General features: G+C 42.2%; 2 protein-coding genes across 2 annotated transcripts in view; both read right to left on the bottom strand.

The window, feature by feature from the left end:
* Window positions 1-8,858, bottom strand: part of CC2D1B (coiled-coil and C2 domain containing 1B) — a 28,480-nt gene extending 19,622 nt beyond the window's left edge. The window contains exons 1-6 of the mRNA XM_054286058.1: window positions 8,808-8,858; window positions 8,357-8,461; window positions 5,546-5,687; window positions 2,813-2,922; window positions 1,944-2,063; window positions 719-856 (exon numbers count right to left, since the gene is read on the bottom strand). Coding sequence (XP_054142033.1) covers window positions 719-856; window positions 1,944-2,063; window positions 2,813-2,922; window positions 5,546-5,687; window positions 8,357-8,422 — 576 coding nt within the window. The 5' untranslated portion in view covers window positions 8,423-8,461; window positions 8,808-8,858. The remainder of the gene's footprint in view (window positions 1-718; window positions 857-1,943; window positions 2,064-2,812; window positions 2,923-5,545; window positions 5,688-8,356; window positions 8,462-8,807) is intronic.
* Window positions 8,859-9,534: 676 nt separating this feature from the next.
* Window positions 9,535-24,294, bottom strand: ORC1 (origin recognition complex subunit 1). Its single transcript, XM_054286131.1, has 16 exons — window positions 24,206-24,294; window positions 23,715-23,842; window positions 22,393-22,562; window positions 21,828-22,209; window positions 20,898-21,195; window positions 19,392-19,496; window positions 18,797-18,998; window positions 18,148-18,254; window positions 17,313-17,414; window positions 16,603-16,774; window positions 14,321-14,428; window positions 13,440-13,589; window positions 12,138-12,257; window positions 10,555-10,721; window positions 10,239-10,326; window positions 9,535-9,729 (listed from the first exon to the last, which is right to left on the bottom strand). The coding sequence occupies exons 1-16, from the start codon at window positions 24,292-24,294 to the stop codon at window positions 9,535-9,537; spliced, it is 2,583 nt and encodes an 860-aa protein (XP_054142106.1).
* Window positions 24,295-24,966: the final 672 nt, after the last annotated feature.

A 24,966-nucleotide genomic window follows, 5' to 3' on the forward strand; every position in this document is an offset into this window, starting at 1 on the left:
TCCCTCTGTACCCCAAGACAGCCAGTGAGCCATCACATCCTGTCCCAGTGCACAGCCCTGAGCTGTTCAGCTTTGCTGCTGCCTGAGGTGATGCAGGAGAGCTGCTGAAAGCCACGGGGAGAGAAAGGCCCTGCCCAGCAGTAAACAAGCACTGCAGCTCACTGCAAGCACGCCACCTGCCTGGAACACGAGAGGCTGGAGAGACTGCTCTTTGCTGCAGCTCTTAATTGCCTTCATCAAAAACCCTGCTCTATTCCTTTTCAAGCACAGCCAACACACTCAGGGAAAGGCACCACCTCCCTTTGTCTGACAGAAGTGAGTGGAAGGTTAGTACCTAAGGGATGGCAGCAGTGATGAACTGCAAGGTGTATGTTCTAGGGAAACTCCTAAACTTTGCTTTAAGGTAACTGAGCAGTCACCACAGGTCAAATTCAGATCCAGGCACCTGGGTTTAACTTCAGCATGTACCACAAACCCTTCCTCCAGCTACCACCTGCGACATTCAACAGAAACAAAGCTCAAAAGGCAGCTGAAGCCACACCTCATCTGTGTGTTTGCCATATCAGATGGGTAGTCAGTAACAACAAATGTTTTTAAAGTAACACCAGGCAGCACATGAAAATTTCATTTCCTGTCAACAAACTCAGCCAGCTGAGAAGAGCACCCTTCAGAGAGCTGACTCTCCTCAGCCTCACTCACCCTGGTGATCCCCACTCACCTTGAGGCCCCTCTCGTAGCGCCGCACTTTGGCGCTCTCCCCCGAGTCCCGCGCGTTGGAAATGGCCGTCCTGTAGTCAGCAATCCTGCCCTGCAGCGTCTGCTGCAGCTCACTGCTAACAGCAGGAAGTGAGGAGGTCTCAGAAAAAACAATAAAACAAATCAAGAAAACTTATTTCATCCAGCTAGACGGGTTTTCCCACCGCACTGAAAAGCAAACACTCCTCTTCTACACACACACACACTGCTGTGAACAGAGTGCAGGAAGGAACAGCCCCTGAAACAGAGCAGGGTTTGTGCTGGGCTAACGGGCCCTGCAGCCACCTCTGGCTCTCTCAAAAGCCTCACAGAGAAGAATGGGTGGAGAGACTTGGGAAACTCTCACTCACAGAGTAATTGGAGCCATGTGGTCCGTGAGTAGGTGAGGAGAACACTGAAGCCTCTCAAACCCTGCACAACAGAGGGTGTGAAGAGGTATTTTGGCACAAATCTTGACTTATTCTTTTCTTATTTTTAAACCATGTTAGTTTGCTCCCTTCTGGGCTTCAACCTGGGTTTACAACAAGAGCTCTTTTTCCTCCTCCTACAGCCTGGAATTAGTTCAGTGACAAAAGCAGCCTAAGCAAAGTCATGAGCAGCTACTTAGAAACTCTCCACGGCCACAGAGACCCTGCAGATGGCTCCTGATGTAATTATTGCCATTATCTCTACAGAAACCCTCTCAATCCCATTTACTAACAGGCCTAGTGTACAAGGCACTGGAATTTGTGGCACACAATAGAAACATGCAGTGACTGAATAAAGGATTTGACTGCATGAGGACTGACAAATTAAGCTGAGACAGATAATGCTACTGAGAAAAACCCCAAAACTATTGAACTATGTCTCACAATTTCAGCACACTGCTCAATTCTCTTAGGGAGAAGATAAGAACTCTGGAAGCCTGCACTGCAGTCTGCATGCTCCTATGTATAATGAGGGACAATACAAGCTTGTCTCCAATTGTTTACCTCTTCAGTTCTGTGCCAACATCAGAATTCACCCTTGGAACAAAGCAAAAGGATCACCTGCACTCATACAGCACTGCTTTCCTTGGAGGAAACAACAACAGCAGATTTTTATTCCTTGGAAGACAAGGCCTCTCCAGATGCTTGACAATGACCCTCATACAAGCCAAGTGACAACAGTGATTCAGCAAAACTCAGAAACATGAAGCTCATTCCTACCTGTGACTGCAGTTCAGGTAGCTCAGCTTCTGCTTCAGCTGGGGATGGCTCTGTTGCTGTCATTTCATCCTCACAGCTTTCTGCCTCACCTTCTTCCCCCAGAACTTCTTGTAACTCTGCCTAAGGTAAAAGTAAGAGCCAACAAAAGGCATTTCCTCAAAATCTTCTCTGTCCTCAAAAGACAAAAATAAAATCAAGTCTGAAGTGTCAAAAGCTTTGGACAGATTTTGAACCCAAGTGAAGAGTCTGAAGATCTTCTATTCCAGTCTTCTTTAAATTCAATTTTATTTTTTATTATTAATTTACACTGGTTCCAGACACCACTGAAAAGCCACACTGCAGCCCCAGGATCACCACACAAGTTTGCGGCTGGAGATCTGAAGCTGGAGAAGTTCAGAGAAGTACTTTTACAAAGATTATGCAAACCTAAATTTCAAATTTCCAAAAAGCCTGGACTAGCCATGGCAGTCAAAACTACAACTTAACACTCCTTCCCTAAACCCTGCCATGAGATGAGTCACTGAAAAAACAAAGACTCTCTTGAGGTGTTCTCTCAGGCCAAAACACTGCTTGAAGCAGTAGCAAAATGGTGGCAGACAGCACTTTAGGGAGACAGTCCCTGGCTGTCCTTCCCCATAACATGGAATGGGATTCCTGCTCTTCCCTCAATTCTCTAAGACCCCCACACATAGAAATGTTAGGAAACTGTCTTACTCTGCTGTGCAGTGGTTGGATCCTGCAAAGACTTGCATCTAATGGTGCTTTTGCAGTATTTTAGCTTCTCACCAGAAAGTTAACAGACATTTTTGCTAAATGCAGTTCTGTTAAAAAAATACATACTAAAACTCTTTGCTAATAGTTATGCATACCAGAAGGTCTGTATCTTTCTCCAAGTCCTCATCATCTGCATCTTCCTCTTCATTCAGGTCCTTCATACACTCTGCAGCCATCTTTTCAATATGATCCATGGGCAGAGGAGCTGTAAAAGGAAATCCCAAGGAGCCATAAATCCTAAGGAACAGTTATACCCAGTTAACACTGGGTATAAATCCTGAAGGAGCTGCTACCAGCTGAAAGAACAGTGCCCTCCCCTCTTGTTCCCCCTTTATTGCACAGTGTTGGAGGTAACTGAGAGCATATTGATGGGTAAAGGGCAGAGGCTGGGAAGTGAGCAGCCAGAAGAGCAGCACTGGTGTTCCTGCTATGACACTTGAGGCAGGCAGTAAGCCACTTGCACATTTTCTGCACTGCTGTCTCGTGATGATGAGATTCAGCCTTTTCCAAATTTTTCTTGGCTCCTTCATTTTGCAATTTTGCTTCTGGTCTTCATCCTGAAAACTCTACTCAACTCCTCATTGCTGAGGTCTCATCTGTGCTTCATCCTGTGCCAACCACATCTTCCTAAACTATCAACTTCCTCCACATGCTCTCCAAGGTGAGGTTGTTTGCCCACAAATCCCAATGGTCCATGTAAATGCCTCTGATACTTCCCTGTGCAGACTCATGACAGTGACTCACCAGTGGCAGTAAAAGCTGCAGAAAATACAGATCTCCAGGACAGAGCTTTATAGTCAGTTTAAATGGATCCCATTCACTCCCTGCATTTGCTGAATCAGCTGAAAATTAACCCAGGTACAAAACTGTTTCTGTTCAAATAATCCAATTGACCCCATGGGTGCTTCAGTATTTGTATCAAACATGCTGCTCATAAGTTTGACCTTAGCAAAACTTGGACTGCAGGCCATACCCAAAGGCAACTGGCTGTGCAGAAAACTGCAGCAGAGGCAGAAAACCTAATCAAGCCTCCTCAGATGGTTTTTCAGCTCTAATCCCGTGCAGCAAGATGAGGCCACAACTTCAGACACGTGAGTGGCTGCCCAGCTGGCACTTATCAGAGACAGCAGGGATCTCTGGACTTAAGATGTTCCAACAGTGCAGCTTTTGCTGGAGGAGGAGGAGGCCATTCCCCCACACCCATCAGAGCTCCAGGATGTAATCCAGGAGGGAATTACTGCACCTGGTGCTCAGCCAAGAACCAAGCACATGAGTGGCACTGGATCCCTTTTTCCTGCCCTTTCCCAGACAGGATCTGTTTGTCCCCAGCCCCCACAGCTCCTGCTCTCCAGGCAGATGGAGACCTGCCTGCATCCTGCCCCCACCTCTGCACTGGGCCAGGTCTCAGGAGTGCCCAGAGCCAGCTGCTCATCCTCCATCAGCTTCTAACCCACACACTTCCAATTCTAACAGGAAAACAGAATAGCTGCACACTGCTTTGCAAAATCCTTTTTTAACCACACATTTAGAAGGCACAGTAAATGATAGGCATAGTAAATGTTAATTTTGCACTGCCCGAAGTTTTATTTTCCTCTTATGAATAAAAAGACCAAAACAACAAAATAAATGACATGACATTGAGAGGGATGATAACAACTCAAGAGCTCCTGATACACAGATTCACCCTCAAAACATCATCCTGCAGGCTTTAGCCATGAGTAACCTATGTCCAATGGCAGAAGTTCTGCTATTATGCCTATTTGCACAATTGTGCTTATTAGCTTTAAGAGTTCACTAAAATTTTTAAATGCGGAGAGTGGAAATGATTTAGAATTTAGTTTCAGATACAATCTTGTCCTTTGTCTGTCACCAGCCACTGTGCTTACAGAGTTGTCTTGTCTAAACATTACAAAATTCTTCATTCCCCTGCTGCTCTGTGTGAAGCCCCTTCAAATATTACAGGGCAATGACTGCAGAGCTGCAAATAAGGCTATAGGTGCACTATCCCCTCCTTCCTGCACCTGCTCACACACCTGTAGGTCCCCTTTTCCTTTCCCCAGCTCTCAGACAGGCAGGCAGCAAACCTGGTTCAGCTGAAAGCTGCCACAAGAACTCAGGTTTATTTTGGCAGAGGAGCTCCTGAGGCAGCTCAGCCTGCAGCTCCACAAACACAGACGTGCTCAGAGGCAGAGCATGCTCACTGAGGGGCCCTCACAGCAGCAGCAGCAGCCTTGGCTCATGGCAGATTGCAGCCAGCCTGTAAACCACTGCAGAGCTGTGCAAACACCACCACACAAAACTAACAGCATTAAGAATGGTAACAGTCCATTCCAAGAGACACTGTAACCTGCACAACACAAGCTACAGGATTCTCCAAGTGACTGCATCAGCATCTGCCTCTGAAAATGGGATTCAGTTTTGGTTACAGACTCCAAGTAACTAAAAATATAAGGTTCATTATGTAAATTCACCCTTCAAACAAAAACACAAGAACAACCACATGACAAACAACCCACCCTCCACAAGAAACATCATTTCCCCTCTAAAATCATCTAGCGCCTACTACACCTTTTTATGACTTCATATGCTAAAAAAGCATCTCTTAATTTAGTCATTAAACGGGCCAGCCACCAGAGATCTTTTTCATATATCTACAAGAGCATCAACAGAAAAACATTGTTTGTGGAGTAACAAATTAAACCTTTCAAAGTAAAGAGCAGTTGCAAATTCAGTTTCTACCAGTAATAGAAAAACCATTTTAGATAAATCTAAAGATTTTTTTAGATCAATTTAACAAAGGTAAATTAAATTCAGATACTTTAACTTACTTTTCACCTTTGGTTTTGGTTTTCCTTCTTTCACTTTTCCTCCTGTGATAGCAGCAAGCTCTGCCTCAAGGTCCCCATCATCCTCACCTTCCTCTGCAGCCAGCAGCATCTCTTCAGGATTGAAATCCACAAACAGCCCCAGCTGGAGCCAAGGGAAAATAACAGTACAGAATAATAAAATACCCTACTTAGAACAAAGATAAACCCAAAAACATTACATTGCATGGATTATTTAGACATTTTCACCATTCTGAATCCTGATTATTTTTTTACAGCCCACTATCACACCACCTGTATTACCACAACAATGCATACAGGCACCCAAAACTGATGTAAGGTACATAAATCTTAACACCCCACAAGTGTTCCTTTAAAACTCTACACAAACCATTTCTTAAAATCAATCCTGTTTAACAGTCTGACATAACAAGGTAGAGGAAAATGTTTGTTTTACTGAGCCTCATGGAGCAGATAGCATCAGGGAAGTTCAGGGCAGTGCCTCCCTAACAGCTAAGCTAAAAAACATTCACTCATGGCTCACACACAAAAGGTCTGACATGTGCACACTGCACAGACTTCACCCTCATCTCTTGAAGAAGCTACATTTATAAACACAGAACTGTTCTGTCTTCTTCTCACATCAGTTTCTAAATCCCAGAAACAAACACAGCCATTAAAACCCAGCATTGCCCACACTGCACTGGGGAAAACCATCAGAACTGGCTGGCACAGATCATCAGCTGAGAGATAACATCTCAGGGAACAGCATTAATAACAGTAATCAGGATATGGCAGTAGGGGTTAGCACTCTCTTGTGGCAAAACATTCCAAAGTACAGCAAAGGAATCTCTGGGGTCTTAGTCCAAAAGGTATTATTTTAAAATGCCATTTCATCACTGTTTTTGTGTTTCTGGTTAAGATATTAACTGCCCCAGGAAAATAAAATTATCTTAAGTATGCTAAGACTTTCTATGAACACGAATGAACAGAATTAGATTCATCCTATGAAGAAGGTGAAGCTTTCCTCAGACTTTTCCAAAGCACAAGCCTGATTGATCCCCCCATGGCCAAGGAGGCAGCACTTCAGCTCCTCTCCAGCACAGGAAAAAACATCAGCTGTCATTATTCTGAGGGTCAGCAATCTCCCTCTGTCCTGAGGATCTGAAGTGCTGCAAGAGGCTGCCTGTCAGTTTATAAATTAATGTGAGTAATAGTTGTTTTTTTTTAACTCAGTAGGAATCAAAGTGCTGGTGGCTACTGCCCTGAAAGATTCTGTGCCCCTCTCTGGACCATTTTATAATCCCAATCTTTCACCAATGTGCAGAACAGATGAGGAGCACACAGGACCTGTTCATTACCACACTGCAAGGGTGGACAGTGAAGCAACTGCAGCAACCACAGAAGTCAAGAACACAATTCAGCAGTTCCAGCTCCAAGTCCCAACCCATTCAAAAAGGAACATTTCCAATGAAATTAGCAGTACTGAAGCAATGTTTAATAAAACAGAAAAAATAAGTTATGGAAAGCTTGCAGTTGATATACTACACAACAAAAAACCATTTTAAATTGAATTAATTTGAAAGCAAACAAGCTATTTACTTCAAGAAGCACTTATCTATGATGTAAGACAGGCTGAATAATTAACTGTATTGAATTAGGAATTAGTAAAAGATGTTAATCAGATCCTTGAATTACTGTTTGTCTTTTCAGAGTGAGGTTTCTTTTTTTTTCCCCAGAAGGAGGAAAATTATTTTCACCTTTTATCTTCTCCCCTGCTCAGACAAACTAAGTTATACACTGTCTGTCTCACAGAGAAATGCAAACTTTCACACTGGAGCCATGGTGACATTATGGATCACTAACTACAGCATTCTGCCTCCAGTATGAGAACACTGGTTCCTAAGAAATCAACAAAAGAAAACATCTTAGTTATTTCTTCTGTTCTAATAGCCTGTTACAACCCCTTTTCACATTCCTCTACTTTCTTACCAGCTATTCCACCTGTTACTTCCCTCTATTCTTCAAAGGTTTCTGAAATTCCATTCTGATTCTAACATATTAATTAACTCTAACTACACTGTTTTCCCCTCAGTTTTCCACCCAGAATTTTGCCTTGACTGTATTTCTAATTTTGACACTGTCGCCTGACTTGCTACACCTGCCAACCATGACTAATTATTGTTTCTCTCCACAAGACTTCTGAAACTCCATCCAAAGGTAAATAAGTATGGAAAAAAAACCTCAACACACAGACACAGCTAAACTCACTTTTATCTACAGGAAAGGGGCACATCAGTCTATCTGTTACATGAAAATGACTACACAAAGGGAAATTAAAATTAACTGTCTCTTGTTTAGCATCTTAATATTCTCCCATATACGTCCCTTAATTTGTTACCTGATATTCTGCTGTTCTTATTTCTGTTTTCTTAGAGATGTAGGGAAAGCCTCCACAGAGTGACTGAAGTTATTATTAAATCTCAACATAGCTGGGCTAAGAAAATACTGTAAGCATGAGTCATGAGGTCTCATGCAAAGATTACAGCATTACAACACTGTGCCTTCCCTGCAAGACCTCCACAGCTGCCTATCAGATATTTACTTGAAAAAGAATGCATTAAAGAAGGAAGGAAAACAGGCACCACACAATCTAATTTTCCCCATGATCCCGCAATGCTATTACCACATGGGAGACTCTGCAGGAAAACAGCAGCGAGAGGTCTCAGCGAGACCATCCCGAGGAGCAGAGGGAGTGGGAGGTTTCCCTGCCTGCTCTGCCACCACATCTCCCTGGCCCTTCGCCCTCCTTACCTGCTTTGCAACTGCAGCTCCCTGGCCCTTTGCCTGAGGGCTCTTTTTAGGTCTTCTGCCAAGCATGTTGGTTCATGAATTTCAGAGGGCTGTGTCTCTGTAGGACTGAGAGCACACGGAACTTAAAGTCAGCGCCTGCCCGTGCCAAGGCAAAGCCCGCCGGACGGAGGCGGGCGGCGCGACCCTGCCGCTTCCCCGGCTCTCCCTCAGAGCGCTCCCGGCCGTGAGGGCAGCGGGGGCAGCGCCGCGGGACGCGCTCCGCGGGCCCAGGGAGCCCGGCCCGGCCCGGCCGCGCCCGCGCTCCTCCCGGGCGGCTCGGCGGGACCCGGCGGGCAGGGCCGGCTGCGGGCGCTCCCCGGCCGGAGCAGGGAGGGACCGCGGGGGCGATGGGCCGGGAACCGCGAGAAAAACCGCGGAGAGACCGCCCGGAGGGAGCCCGGCCCCGGCTCACCTCGGCTCCCGCCCGTGCGGCCGCAGCTCCGGCCGGCGCGCTCGGGGTGGGCCCGCCCGCGGCGGCTGCGCGGCTGCGCGGAGGGGCGGGCCCGGAGGGAGCCACGGCCCCGGCTCTGGCCGAGCTGAGCCCGCACACAGCCCCGCACCGGGGCGGCTGCTGAGGAGCAGTCCTGGACTAGGATCGGTCAGACAAAGGAGTTGGGTATTCAAATGGCACCATTCGTGTTCGAGGTATTGTTACAGCTTCCTCCATTCCAACAGCGAGCCTGCCTTGCAAAGTGGGAGTTCCGTTTAATTATGTTGGATTGCAACCTGGAAGTTCCTTTTAATTATGTTAGTAAGGAAAAGTTTAAGCCCGTTTCAGCAATGCCTTTCATTGGATGTAAGTCACTGAGGAAAATCTACAGAATGCCAAAGAGACCATGAGCCTTAAAAAAAAGTGATGCAAGTAATCTTCAAATAACCCATTCCAAGTTCATAGACCTCAGTTAAAAGCTACCAGCAATTAAAAATACTTCTACAAAGAAATAATTTGAAATACTTAAAATGCTTTGAAATTAATTCTTTATTATTAAAAGAATGCTTTCATACATCAAACAAATAAGCAAAGCCTTTTAAAAAAATACATTTCACTATTTCCATTTTATCAATAATTAAAAAACAAATAAAAATAGACGGTATTTAAAATATTTATACATATTAAAAGCAATAAAATCTCTTTTGCTTTATTCCTCCCTGAGTGCATACATGACATCATCCTGGCTGAGGTTCAGTCGCACCCGCATGTGCAGATATTTATTGCTGGCCTCCACCAGCAAGAGCCTGCAGGCACCAAGCCTTGAACAAACTGCCATGATTTCTGACACCGTGGGGCTCTGCAGGCCTTCCACCCTGCACAAGGCCACGTAGTGGTGGTAAATCTGTTGAGAAAGACAAAAAGGACACAGGTTATGTTTACTGCCTGCTGCAGCTGAGTGACAAGGTGACACAGTGAGAAGCTGCCTTCTCCCCACATCCATGGAGGGGAAATAAAAGAGCTCCGGCCTGTTTAGATGCTGTAATTCTCTATAAAAATGTTTAGAACTACATCTTTGTATAAGTATTAACATTTAGCTTCCACACTACTCATGACTACTCCAGAGTCTTCACAGCTCTGCTGGCACCCAATATTTTATGGGTCTACTGAAAAAAACAAAGCTACCAGTGACATATCTGCCTCTGTGAGGGAAAAACAGTGATGCACAACTTGGAATCGGCTTTCAGTTTTCCTCCTTGGACTGTTGCCTAGTAATTTCAACTTCTCTTTGATTCTTCCTGTTATAAAGCATGTTAGGGTAGAAGCATGAGATGTTTTAACATGCAGGCCAAAAAAAAATAAAACCACCTTGTGATCCAGATCACTGGTGTCAGTAACAAAAATGCCCCTTACCTGTTGAACTGTCGCCTCCTCAACTCCTGCCCTGCGAAACTCTGCCAAAATTGCTTTCAAGAAGATTTGTTCATGCAATGAAGCATTCCTGAGTCAAAAAACAAATGAGACAAAAATCCATTTGTGAAGTTCAGAATCCATGAAACAGCAGGAGGAAGTCTGGAAGGGAAATCCTTGGAGCTACATATTTAAACACAGACTGGGCAGTTTATGTCACAAGTGGCCATTGTATCACAGCCTGCAACTCTGGCATCATTTTTGTTTGTGAAAAACTAGTGCAGTGAAAGGGACACAAAAGCAAAGGAAACATTTTTACCTGATTGCATTGACATATGGTGATGAGAACATTTCATCTATGGCTTCAGTGACGTGGGCCATCCTGACAATCTCTGGGGCTCTCTTCTGCCTGGCCAACTCGCAGATCTCCGTGGCCCTTCTGCAGATATCCAGGCACCGCCGCGCGTCCCCCGACAGCGCTGCCACCTGCAAGGGAACGTCACACACGTGGGACAACATTTCCTAACAGCTGGGGACAGAGTTCAGCAACAATCAGCAGACAAACCAACCCCAAACACCCTGAGCACCCAGTGGGAGAGCAATGCATCCCTATATTCCCAGGTCCTGAAAAACAAAGCTTACTGACCAAAACCAACAGAAGCAACTCTCCACATCTCCCACACCCCCACCCTGATCTGGTTGTCATAAATTCAAGGCTGAACTTTTTTTCTGTAACATAGAAGTCAGAGGTTAAAAAAAATTAAAGGTTTCAAAGTATCAGTTTAATTATCAGTGATGACCCTTATAATCCAGGCTCATGAAAAAGGAGGAAAAAGGGGGTTGGCTATAACACCAAAAAATTTGGTTTTTCTACACTCATTAAAATACTGATTTTAAGAGTACACTAATAATTTTAGAAGGTCTCAAAGAAATATCCAGGACAGTCAATTTACTGTTACAAGTGCCTGAAAATGTTTAGTTGTCTGAAATTTCTGAAACTGAATACTTGTTAAAACCCCAATTGTGTTTTACAGTTTTAATAAAGCTAGGAACATTCAACACAACATATAGTACTGGCCTAGTTTTCCCAGCAGATGCTGGTAATATACAAAAGCCCTAGAACCCAGCTGGGGCCAAAAATGAGAAACCCTGTAGAAAATCTAATTGCAAGGTATATTTCTATATTTCTGAAGAAAACTCATAGTAGAAAAACACTGCAATTATTCCTCTGCAAACCCTCACTATTATTCTTACAGAGAGGTGGTTCCTTCACAACAAAACACAGGCTTGTATTTACTTCTGACATATTTATGAGCACTCTTTTTTAATCCTACAATGAGGTAGGTTGTTTTGACATAATTTTAATAGATTACTTTAATATAGAGCTGCTAATTTAAGACATTAGCAGTGCACATATCTCAGTTTGAGAAGCCACCGATCCCCAATGCATTACTTACATTTTGTACAACTGAGTATTAAGACTTGCAAACAAGAACAAGTATTATTTATTATGACAGGGCACTGAATAACTTGAGAAATAAAATTTATAAGGCTATTTCCACTGCCACTGGCATGTTATCTTTTTCAGGACTCTCCAATGACTCACATTATGCTAAACAGTGCAGACAGTTGACATCTTATCATCACGACTCTTGTCATGCCTTCAGCTCTTGGAATATCTGCTGCCTTCTCAGAGTAGGTGGAAAAAGCAAGGACACTGCTCTAGAAATGCCTTCAGAAAATACCCTGGATAATGTATGACCTAACTGTGCCCCAATACTTGCCTCCAATACAGAACACAACCACAGAACCAGGTCCAACAGCTGTGACAAAAGTCTCCCTGCTGTCCCCACACCTTGCACCCAGTGCAACATGAAGGACATTTATCTGCTCTGTGCTCACCTTTCTGGAAACCAGCTGGACTGCATCCTCTTCAAATGCCTTCACTCCCTTCAGTCTGGATGAAACAATTTGCTGTAACTGTTTGTAGGTGTAGGGCTGAAAGGACATTCTGGTGAGGCCCTACAATAAATGACACAACACAGTGAGAAGTGTTTGTGGGGCTGGAAAACTCTCAACTGCTGAAGCATGGCCTGTGTGGTTACTTTCACTTTTTCTGGTAGGGCAATTAGTTTTTCACATCCTTTCCTTCCCAGTGACATGCTTTAATCAATTACATTTGTGAAACAAATATACAAATCCACAAAACTGTGGCTCAGTGCCGACCACTGGTCGGATCTCCCCACTGAAAGGCCTGAGGAGCAAGTGAAGCTGCTATTATCAGAATTCAGATTTCTCTTATAAAAACTTTTTAACAAATGAGAGCTCCTCAATACAAAAATATCTGGATTACATCTGTCTACATGTTATTTTTTTAATACAATAACAGCAGCAGCTGTGGAAAAATATTAATGCCTTTAGCTACTCTGTATACATGTGTGTTGACTTCAAGTTAGCCATCAGCCAAGAATTAAAACCCTTTTCTGGCTCAAGCCAATAAGAGCAGCCCTCAGATGAGGGCAATCCATGTTACTGATGGTGCTCTGCCTTTCATCCTACAGGAGACCTGAGTTTGAATTTCTTATGCAAAACTTCTCTTGTGACTGTATGGACTCAGCTGATCTGCAGTGGGTTTAGTGGGTGGGGGAAAGCAATTCACACCCTGTGGAGCTGCTTTTGAGTCATGGAAGGATAGAGGCACAGAGCACTGTTTTTGCAAATCACTTTTCAGAACCGTGGTGAGGTGACCTAGGAAAACATTCAAAACAAGTGGAGAGTGCATCCAATTTTCTTTGTTGGATACTTTTATATAATCCACCAACTGATGATGGCAAACAGAGAAGTAAGTAGGTGCCTGGAATGAAAGAGGAAAGAGGAAGGGAAACCAGAAGAGAATTCTTCTGAACTCCAGAGTAAGCAGCTTAACTATGAAGCACAGCATTTGATTATCCAGATCTTAGGCATCCACATATTTATTTCATTCTTACAAGAACATTATGTATCAGCATAATACCTGATTAGCAAACAGGCTCCTGAACTTAGATTTATATGTTCATTATCAGTCCTCAGGAGAGGCAATGATAAAAACCATTGTTCAGCTTCTGATATAACCAGTCCTACTTCTCTCCTGGATTGCTTTTGATTGCATCCAGTATTTAATCTGTTCTCCTTTGATGGCACAGCAAGAGAACTGCTAGAACATACCAGCCTGCTTGCTACTCTGTTCATCATGATTCTCTCTGGCAGGTCCATGGTGTTGGCAATGGCCAGGATGATCAGCTTGGAGTGCTTTTGGGTTGGCCAGTCAAATAAATTGTACATCACGTTCTGCTTCCGGGTCCACAGCAGATCAAGCTGCAGGGACAAAAAGATAAGAATCAGACTGGAAAAAGAAATGGCCTCTTCTTTACAATACCTGATGGGGGTTTGAGAACAGCTCTGTACAGAAGATTCCTCAAGTGATTCTGAACAAGCTGTCTCTGTTGCCTTTCCTTTATCCATCTACTAACAGGACTGCATTTGCTGAATTAGGGCTCTAGTCCATTTTGGGAAAGCACATCCCTGAACAGTAAATGTTTAACAGCTGGAGTTTTAAAACAGTTCTGTGATACCACTACATCTAACAAGATTCAAAGCCCCTCCAAGTGAGAACCTGAATTAGCTTGCAGCAAAAATAAGAGTGCATATGATTATTACTGAACATAGCACATTCAAGGTTTTTCAAAACTGGGTGTGACTTATTTCTCTGTGAGTTTTCCCACTGGAAAAGCAGCAGCTTACAAACAAAATACAATTGGATCCCCTGGTATTTAGAATTGACAAACAACTTATTCCATGTCTTGGAATAACAAAATGTAAAAGCAATATGAAATCCAGAGCAGAGAACAACATGGCAACAGGATACTCAGCCTTTTTAGGAATCTGAATTTAAATAGCTAAGAGGAACTACTTACATCTCCTCTCTCCTAAGTCTATTCCTGTTACATCACATGTGATACACTCAAAGCATGCATAATTTTCCATCCACCAAAAACTCCCTTCTTACAATCCTTGGAGGAAAGTAAACAAAGGATTCTCTGTCTCACCTCATCCACTATCAGCACTGTGGTCTTCCTCTTTGGTCCAGGGGTACTGAACAGCTTTGCAAGCAGTACTGCAGCATGGGTTGCTGTCACCTTCTGACCTGTCAAGAACTGCACAAGGATTGAACAAATATTGCAGGTTAATCACACCAAACCCCTGAAATACAAACTTTCACTCCTTAACAATCAACACCAAGCACTTGGATGATTTTTTTCCAAGAGGGAGTAAAAAAACTGAGAAAGTAGCTCATAAAACACTCTGGTCTACCAAGAACTGCCCATAAATGAGAAGAGAAACAAAAAAATGCACAGCTAAAAAGAAAGGCCCACAGAATTCTCTGCAATCTGTCTTAGAATCACTAAGAAATCCTGAACCCACCCAGTCTAGAGGGCTGTAAACCCAGCATATCTCTAGGGTATCTCTGAATACACACACCTACTGAAAACCTAAGTCAGCTGAGAAGAATAGCCTGACTTGAGTAATCCTGGACTGCTATTAAAATTCTAATGAATCATCAGCAGGATCTATAATTAAATTTATTCAACTGTGAACTAAAAAAATATCTGCAATATCTGTTGCAACTATGTGGTAGAACAGATCAGCTGACTATATTACCTCTTCCCTTGCAAGTCCAAAGATACCCAGAAATCAAAACATGGCATTTCAGAATTACTGCAGATGCTGAATCAATTGTTCATCATAGAGCAAAGTCCAGCAATAAAGCCAAATGGAGACTGCATTTGAAAACTGTATTTCTTTTCTAAAATCTCTTATAAATCTAAGATTTGATAATTACTAAACAAGCCAGAGCACAAGATTAATGTATAACCTCTACTTGTTTCATGTTTCCAATTCAGTCAGGACAGTCCAAATCAGTCACAGAAAGATGAATCCCAGAGAACCCTGATTCTGCAGCTCTGGAGCTGAGTATCCAATACACTACAGAGCTGACTTGCTGTGGTGGAAATGGACTTTTACCCAGGTATTGAACCTTATCTCTTTCATCTGTCCAGGGCTTCCAGTCCCTGTTCCATCTCTAAACTTTCCTACAGCAGTGAGGTAACTGCAGAAGGGAAGCTCCAGAATTTGCTTCAGTCATGCACAGAAACATCAGCAAACTGGATCAGGACCTGCAGCCATCAGGAGAGCAGCACCAGCCCAGCTCTTACTAAGGGCTCTTTGACAGTAGCTGAGGCAGAAGGAATTGGAGAAGTCCGTGGTTTGTGTGACTTTGTACTCCTCTAAAGGAGATTTCACTGGGCTGCCTTAGAGTTCAGGACTAGCAGGGGGCACCAGATTGTACTTCCAAAGGCCAATTCTTTATTCATTTTCAGATTTGATGCTGAATGGGATAGGAACAAAGGATGGTAAAATACATTCCCACTACCATGAAATAAGGTAATTGTCAGGAAGCCTCTCACTATGCTGAGGAAACACAGAGGCCTGGCCTCAGCAAATCCCTCAGCAAGACACTGTCGAAGCTGGTTTGAGGAAAGGATGCAAATATGCAAATTTAACTCCCAACTATGAGGACTGGGACACTAGGACACTAATGCATGCCACTCCCTGCTCAGAAAGATGATGTCAAACTTAAATAAATGGAGCAGAAGTTTATATTAAAATGGAACAGATGCTTCAGGAAGCCATTTAGTTTCCTGGTCACTGGTTTAAAGTTAGCCTAGACTGAGAAAGCTTTTGAGCAGTTACTGTCTAATGCCTACTGGGTGATCTTAATCCAGTCCTCAGAAGATTAATTCCCACCCATACAACACAAGCACAGTCAGTAGTCCCAGATGGATACTGCAGACTGGTTTGTAATGGATATCAGAAATACACTTTGTTGACAGAGATGGCCCCTCTTTAGCTGAATTGCTATTATGACTGACCAATTAACCATTAAGACCCCCTCAGTAATTATTCCACTGCTACACTGACTTTCAGAGTTGTCACCTTAGCAGCTGTTTAAGCAGATGAGCAGAAAAAGTTACACCATAGGAAAGTATAAGAAACTGGTTTAGATATTTTTTAGATTAGTAGATGCAATAAACCAGGCTATTTCTCAGCCACTACCCTTATGCAGCAGAAAGCAAAACAATTCAAGAAGATGGCTAAGGCCTGAAGTTAATTATTTTCTAACTTGCTCTAAGATAAAAGCACACAGTCTCTTGGAGGGACTGGGAAGTACTGATAAGGGCTTTGAACACTGTAACATATCAAGGATGTGATGAGAAAGTGTAAGATCTCTTCTTTCAAACCCAGGAGCCACCGAAAACACTTTCCTTACCTCTAATATCTGCACATAGGCTTGGTGAGGGTCTGTCAGCTTCATGCCATTGATCTCCACAAACTGGAATGGGGGCAGCTCCTCATTTTCTGCAGCTTGCTGAAGACACCGAATTACTTCATGAACAGTGGCAGTTTTACCTGTTCCAGGCACTCCAGAAATGTACATGCACCTACAAAAGGAGAGCACCTCTTCAGCAGCCTGAGCAAAATGGTAACAACTCCTGGGATTCATGAGCTGGAATTCCTGACCCTGACACCAGTCTTGAATACTGACTCTTCAGGCAACTGCCTACATCTTTATTTACAATCTGAGACACATAACACAACGTGTCTCGGACTGTAAATAACATAACACAATCCTTATTGGAGGATCATGAGGATTCTTATTAGTACTGAAGTAATTAACAACCTAAAACATTTTATAAATGTAATTTACCTTTTTTTAAAAGAACTAAATAGTTTTCCAGACTTCTAAAACTGACCAGTTATAATTTGGTCTTCAATTTGAATCTGTAGAATAAAGAAGCCCACATTATTTCTACACATAACGCCACTTAAGGAAGAAAAATATCAGGAAAATTGAATGAGAAACTTTAAATGATGCTAACTTTTTAAATATAACTCATAAATATAAAGTAAAAATATATAATCTGACTGCTGTTATGCCATAAACAAATGTGATCTTTGTCACAGTCTTGCCAAACTCACCCTCCTGTGCCATCAATAAGTTTGCTTTCCACAAAGTTGTAGATATCTTGGAATTCTTCCTCACGACAAGGCAGAGATTCTGGGATAGCAGAAACATGCAGCCTTTGAATTAAAAAAGAGAAATAAAATTAAAATTTCTGTTGTCTCTGAAGGACTGATGCAAACAAACAGGCAGATGCTCACCTTCCTCCCGTGTGGAGTTTTCCAAATCTCTCTTACATACTTTTAAGTCTGAGCATCAATGTCAAGTATCCCAAAAGAAACAGCCTAGTCTCTTTCTATGTGCTCTAAATTTACGCAGCAATAAAGATCATCTGTTTTAAGTCACTAACTATTTGTAAGTCAGTGCAAAGGTAGGCTAAAACACAGTGCAAAGGTAGGATAAAACAGGAGAGACTGTTTATAGCAAACAGAACTAAAACACAATTTGAAAGATAGTCCTGAATGCCTTTTTTTTTTCACTGTGAAGATCTACAGTGATACCAATAAAGCTTTTTCAAGCACCAAGAAGAGACAAATATTGCACCTTTGCAATCTACAGCTAATCAGAGAGGATCTTTTTCTAATGTTGCACAGAATAAAGATACCTAATTCTGAAGAACTTACTATGGACTGGTTAAAATAACTTGAAATTGCTAAAGTAGTATTGTAAATACTACTGTTATTTGTACATCTAATATTGTACTGTAAATTATAAAATACTGTTCTTGGATCAGAACACCATGCATTTTTACCTATTTTATTCTAAATGGTAAAGATGACATTCCCCATTTCAGCACAGCCTGCTCTGCACACCTGATGCAAAATAAAGATGGTTTTCCTGAGCACAGGTTACCTTAATCTGGCTTCTTCCAGGACACTGGCTGGTTCCTGGGCTGCCTGGACGCGCCTGGGAATTTCTGGGGTTGCGTTCCGGGGTGTCCGGGGGGTCCTGGGTGTTCCCTGTAAAGGCTGCAAAGAGAATTTACACCCTCAAGCAGATTTTCTACAAACAGCAATTTCTGTTGGGAACAAATCATTGATGATTTAGCATTACTTATGCCAGAGCACAAGATGGACTGAGAAACAGGATTTACCCAGGGAATTACCAAACAAGCCTTATGGTGTTTTCTTCCTAAGAGAAAAAGGAAACTGCAAAGGGGGTGGTGACAATTACACCTTTTAACTGTCTGAAGAATTTTTGAGTTGTTAGTTCTTTTCTGAAGTGCTGCATAACAGAATGATCTGGTTCTTAAGAAACAGCATCCAAGCCAGTAATTTCCCTGTTTAGGCTACAGTTTTCTGATCAATATTGTAACAATACTGACAACATGCAAATGGTTTATATATTTCCATAACCTACTCATATCAAAGATTAAATTAATCCAGATAATGCTTCACTAAAAACTAAGGGATTCAGATATTTTACTCTGGCACACAGGCATCAAGCATTCAAATAACTGGCTCAGAAATAATAAAAATAGTTCTCTTGTGTGGAACCTTACAGTTTTCTTCGGTGTCTTTGCAGGAGTGTGAACTGCTGACTTCCTTGAAGATTTTGGGGTGCTGAATACTTTGCTCGATTTAGGTTTTTTTTCTGGTGTGCAGGGCACATCATCATCATCATCATCATCATCCTCCTCTTCCTCACTACTTGAAGAGTAGGAACTGTCAGAGTCAGATGAAAAATCCTCCTGGTCCAACATACTATGAGAAAAGAGAAATTATTTAAGCTTTAAAAAAAATACATACAATCTACACACAACAGAGCAGCATTTGTACACTTTCAGCTTTTTGTGGAGTTCTTGTAATCAGCAAGCCAAAACATTTTCTACTTCAGCTGCTAATTTTCCATGGCTTTTTAGCAGACTGGTTTAAAGGAAGTCAGTTTTCCGAAGAACACCATGAGTCAGCTTTATGTTTCTGAACACAAACCAGTTTTTACTCGAGCTGCAATTAAGCTGTGCTTCTGGAACCATCTGCATTTCAACATTAAGGCAGACAAGCTCTCAAGGTTCAAGCTCTCAAGGCTTCAAGCTCTCAAGGCCTGAAACTCTCAAGAGCAATCTGAGGAGGACATCGTGGCTGCAGGGTTTTTACCTGATCTGCTCTGCAATGAGAGCACTGGTTTTCTGTGCACATGTTCTGCGAGAACGAGGGGTCAGCACAGGCGTCTGGCTGCTCGGTTTCTGATATCCAACTAAACTGCAAAGAAAGAAAACAAAGCTGGTTGTATTCCCTCTCTTTGCATCACACTTGCAAAGACACAGAGAAGGCCTTTCAAACTTCAGGCTCAATTGTTACCACTGTCCATCCAGCATGAATTCTTATTTGTTCTTTACAGATTGGCTATGGCATGGATGCTGGCAGCACAATTTCCCCCCTCCTGCACTGTGTCTTCAATACATCTCTACCAAGGAAAACAAAATATCTGCTGTATTTTGCACTGCTAAACTGAAGGGACAGTACAGCTGTAGTTTTATTTTGTTGAGAGGTGAGGTTTTTTACCTATTTTTTTAAGAGAAAGATAACAAAATATTATTTCCTTCCGGCATCTTTTTGATTTGCCCTTTGGAAAATCAAATGTATTTTTTCTCTTTGTGTTTTGATATTTCTTGGTTGTCTTCCTGGGTCCTTCTTCAACCCTGCCACTGAAACATTTTACTGCTACTACAGAACTTCCCTACTGGTTCAAAGTACAAAATGAGATGAATTCCAGATGCTTTTATTATTTGTTGACTGTTCTTGGAAGTTTAAGATCTATAAATACTACTGAAACGCCAGTACCTTATCAATGAAAGGTAAACATTTTTATGCTATATATAATTAGTGACCAAAAAAAAAGGTGGAAATTCCATTGTTGCATCCACATTTTCACTCTTGGAAAGAGGCAAAGGACTTGCTTATGGCTTCTTGCAACATTTTGCACAAGAAAGTCTGTTCCCTTCTTCTCCTTCCCCACTTTATGCCATTTTTAAAGATTGTGTTCAGATATACTTGTATAGTTGTGCTTTTTGGGCTTTGATTTCTTTCCTATGTAAAAATTAGTATGGAAGTATACATACAATTCTCATGAAGTATACATACAAATGGAAGCATACACACAATTCTCATGAAGACTCTCCTGAGGCCAATCAAACCACTTTCTACAGTCCAGCATCCCTGTCACAAGTCAGGCACATCTGAGCCTTGATTATGGAGTGCAGGGAAATGGATTTTCATCCATGTTGGTGGGTACAATCATCATGAGAACCACCATCAACATGACATCAGTTTCCTTTCCTATCATCCTACCATTCCCATTTCCAACATCATCTCTCTGTTCTTAGAATCATGAACTGCTTTTCCATTTGGGAAGTCAAGTCCTCTTTGGATCTCTGTGACCATTCATTCACCTCCAGGTAACATTTCCTAATGCTTCATCACAGTGCACTTGTCACTGCTGAGGCTCTCTGCCTTCTCTCCTTGTTCTCAACAGGCAAAACATGCACATGCACAGACTTCACCTACTTTTCTCTCCAGAAGTATTCCATAAATGTGTTTTAAGAGAGCTTCATATGAATAGCAATCCCATATAAAAACCATGATAAAAATGCTGTCACTTACGGTAACAGAATGTTGTCTTCCTCATCAAGATTCCTGTCTTTTTCACTGAAGTCTTTGACTTTAGTGTAGGGGGACAATCTTGTGTCACTGCACCTCTGACGGTGCTCTGCAGTCTCAGATGTTGGCTTGGACTTAGCATTGCTGCAGGGGATCTTTGGTGGTGAGCCTAAAATTTCACCTGTGAATTTCACTTTTCTTTTAGGGGCTGATGGTTCTAGTGGTGCTATGGCATCACAGTCATCATCCAAAAGACCCAAAACTTCACATCCCAACAGCTTGGCCTTGGATCTTGTGGGACCTAGAAATGAAAAGCAAAATAAACTTTTGTCAGGCTTCAATCTGGCTAGGTTGGTTAACTTTCAGAAGACATGGTACAGCTGACTGTTGTTTAAATGAAAGCAAATGAACACTTCACTCCAGTAATAAGGAACTGGATCACTAGAAGGCACTTCCTCTAAATAATTACTAAACAAAAGGAAGACGAACAGATTTTTTCAGTTTTCTAACTCACCTGCATCACTTAGAACTTTAGTCAGGTTCCATGTTGAAAATACTGCATGTTTTACAAAATCAAACATGCTTATTCAACCAGCTCAACACAAACATTTTAGTACACAATTAGCAGGAAGATTAAAGAAAGTGGGGCATTCTGAGATCAAGTGAGGCTGATTGGTAGCATTTCAGTCAACAAGCACTTTCAATTAGATTTATCAGATAGAAATAGAGCATTTGCAGCAGCAGTAGAGTGCTTGAAACAACAGACAAGACAAACAAGTGATGTGCCTACAAGGCTTGGGCTGATCCCAAAGGCTGAACAGGGCAGTTAAAAATATTGATGTTGAATGTTACAATAGTTTGAACTAGCCAAAAGGGAGAAGCACAAAGCATATACAGAACTACTGAAAGGACAGAATATTGCCATATACATACTGTTTAACTCCAGCTTCTTCCTTGCTGTTGGGGTTTTGATGTCATTATCAGCCACCCTTTGGGAATGCCTCTCCTTAGCAAGGGAGGACTTGGAAGTGGAATGTTTGGATTCTATTTCCATATCAGCGTCTTTTGGTTTTGTGGCACTCCGAGCAACACTCTCTGTCTCTTTTTTCACAGGTGTAAGGATGTCTGAAGGAGTAAATGCTTTTGAAGAGTTTGTGATGACACCTCTTTTCTTGTTAGCTTCTTCCAGCTTAGAGAATGTGTCCGGGGACAAAACCTTAAAGCACTTCCCATCCCAAGACTGTCTGACATAGAAAGTTTGTTCCTTGTTTAATGTGATAATAGGCAGCTCCTCACCCAGATGTAGTGGCAATACCTGCAACAACAGGAAATATCAAAACACACATACATTAATATTTACAGTTAACTTAGAATTCAGCTGTTTTCCATTCACAGATCTTATTACTGCAACTCATGCAATCCTTAGTGTCTAATTTACACCTCAGGGCTGTTGCTGTCTCTTTCTTCCCCCACTGTGCAGAAAGCTTGCAGTACATACCATGACAGTTTTAATAATGGTCTCTGCAGCTATATCGGTGTCATAGCCATGAACTTGATCAAAAAACACCTCCTGGGCAGGAATCTCTCTTTTCAGCAGCTTCCTTTTGTTCTGAGGGATCTCCTCCAAGCGACAGAACCACTGCACCACTGCACGTTTGTGCTGGGCACCTGCAACAGGGAGAGGGCCAGGGAACACCAGGATTTTATTGTGAACAGTGCCAGACTGCAGCTGAAATGCCAGCCAGGGTAGAAATCCTCCCTGGACACAGGTGAGAAAGCACCTGGTAAGAGGTTGCAAGTCCCATTCTCTAAGCTAAATTAAAAGGTCAGAGTTGAGAATTTAAGGGCTAAAGTAACACCTGTACAGGGTCTCAATCACAGGAATACCTGCAGACCAGCAGTTCCCTCTCACAAAAAAAGAGGTTCCTTATTGGCACAGATGTGATCTCTCAAACCCTGACTAAAAGCAGTGACATAAAAGGAGAACTGAAAAATTTCAGGACGTTATTTGTAGTGCCATTGTACTTTCAGAAGCCTGAAACACTTTTTTCACTGGCTGACAAACCAGGGAATATTGCTGATGAAATAGCTTGTTTTTAAGGAAGTTTCATGGGTTTCATTCCATCATGAAAAGAATATTCAGCTGTACTACAAAAGAGTGCATTGGTAAATAAATAAAATGGGAGTATGTGTATTTATGTTTTTAAAAAGGTAAATTAGATTAAAACCCCTCAAAGTTACAGCACAAAAAAGAAGAAAAGCTGCTCAAAAGAATCAGATGTAGCCAATGAGTACCTCCCAATTCAGACTCAGACAATTTTTGTATCACCACCTCCCATGATTTCTCTTTTCATATCTATCTCTGTATAAACAAGCAGTTCTACAAGGGACAGAAGTAACAAGTCCCATTTATTCAGCCTTGTGCTTTAATGTTAAATTGCCTAATGTCTAATGAGATGCAAATTTCAGGGCTGCAGTGCTCTTGCTCCATTTGGATTCTCCGATCTCTAAATAAAGCATGAGCTCAGACTGCCTTCCTCAAGAACCAATGTTTTTAAATTAGACAATTATGTAAAAAGACTGTAAAAATTACAATGTGCTTAAATTTCCATTTATGAATCAAATTTAACTGAAATTAGCCATCAGTCCCAAACATTTGGGGGAGCATGTGAATACAGATGCAATGATTACCAAAACTTGATTTTCTTAATAAATTAGGCCAGTGACATACTGTTAATGCTAACTACATCCCTATCAAAAAGATAACTTTAAAACATTTTAAAATTTCTCACACAGAAAGTAAGATTTTAGTTCTCTTACCATCTTCATATAAATGCATGAGCTGTGCCACATAAGGCTGATCTGCATTCATCCCTTCTACTAAAATAAAGTCACCAAGCTGTATACAGGTTTCTGTTTTGCTGCTTTCTGATGTAATAAGGATGCCCCTATTAAATGATAGACACAAGAAGATTAAGAGAATTTCACAGTCTTCATAATTCACATATCATTAAACCTGATGTCCTGTCAACTTTAGTTAGTTATGCCACTTCTTACAACTTAATTAGAAGCTGATTGGAAGCTTTCATATGTTGTTCAATTAGTTAAAACTTATTCACAGATTTGGTTAAATGTTTTTTTATACACTATACAGTTTATCATTCAAGAGCTTAATGCTTTTGTTAAATACAGTGTCACAACAAAATGCTCAAAACCTTACTCATATTGTCACAGTTAACTTAAACGATGTCAGAAAGGTAAAGAAACATCTATTAAGTTTCCTTAGCAAAAGAGAAATAAATATTATTTACTTGTACTGGGAAGTCCTCAGCTTTCTGTCCGAAGTCAAGGGTTTTCCATACCAGGAGTAGATAAGTTTGCTTTGCTGCCTGGTGTTCATGATTCCCAAGGAAAAGCTAAAACAAATGAACAAATGCTTTATGATTATGCTTTAAAACCAAAAAAAAAAAGGAAACATGGGAAGATACATAGAATTGCTATCAATTTTTTCGGCGTACATTAAGAACGCTGGTCGACACAAAGAAAGCCATCTTCCCCAAAGCACCAGACACCCGTCCCGAGAGATGAGGAAAAAAGGAAGATATTTAGTAGTGCCTTGTTATTCAATTCCTTTTCCATGCCTGCTCTCCTCGGCCCTCACCGCCATGGCGGGGCCGGCTGCCGCCCTGGGGACACCGAGAACCGCTTGAGACCGTCACCGCGTTTCAGTTTCGCTCAATCCTTCTGGTTTCGTTTTGGTTTTTAATTTCTTTATTTTTTTTTTCTCCTAAGTAAGAATTTTCGTCTGGAAAGTCGGGGAAAGCAACTCACCGCCCCCCAGTGCCGTTCACCGCCCCCCAGCGCGGGCGGCACATGGCGGCTGAGGGACGGGCGGGACACGCTGCGCACACCGAGGGGCTCCGGCGGCACCGCACAGCCACTGACCTTCCTCCATCCCTTCACACAGCCCCTGACCGGCCCGGTCCCCTCACACGGCCCCTGACCGGCCCGATCCCCTCACACGGCCCCTGACCGGCCCGATCCCCTCACACGGCCCCTGACCGACCCGATC

This window comes from Melozone crissalis, unplaced genomic scaffold (assembly GCF_028551555.1).
Source record: "Melozone crissalis strain CALT ecotype California unplaced genomic scaffold, PUWL_Pcris_2 ptg000045l_1, whole genome shotgun sequence".
Classification (NCBI taxonomy): Eukaryota; Metazoa; Chordata; class Aves; order Passeriformes; family Passerellidae; genus Melozone; species Melozone crissalis.

Coding starts and splice junctions, on each gene's coding strand:
- ORC1 (XM_054286131.1), bottom strand. CDS start 24,294: ATGAACACCAGGCAGCAAAGCAAACTTATCTACTCCTGGTATGGAAAA. Junction 10,722..12,137: donor TCCAGCTGGTTTCCAGAAAG/GTGAGCACAGAG, acceptor GTTCCCTTGCAG/GTGGCAGCGCTGTCGGGGGA. Junction 9,730..10,238: donor AGGAGGCGACAGTTCAACAG/GTAAGGGGCATT, acceptor CTTTCTCAACAG/ATTTACCACCACTACGTGGC.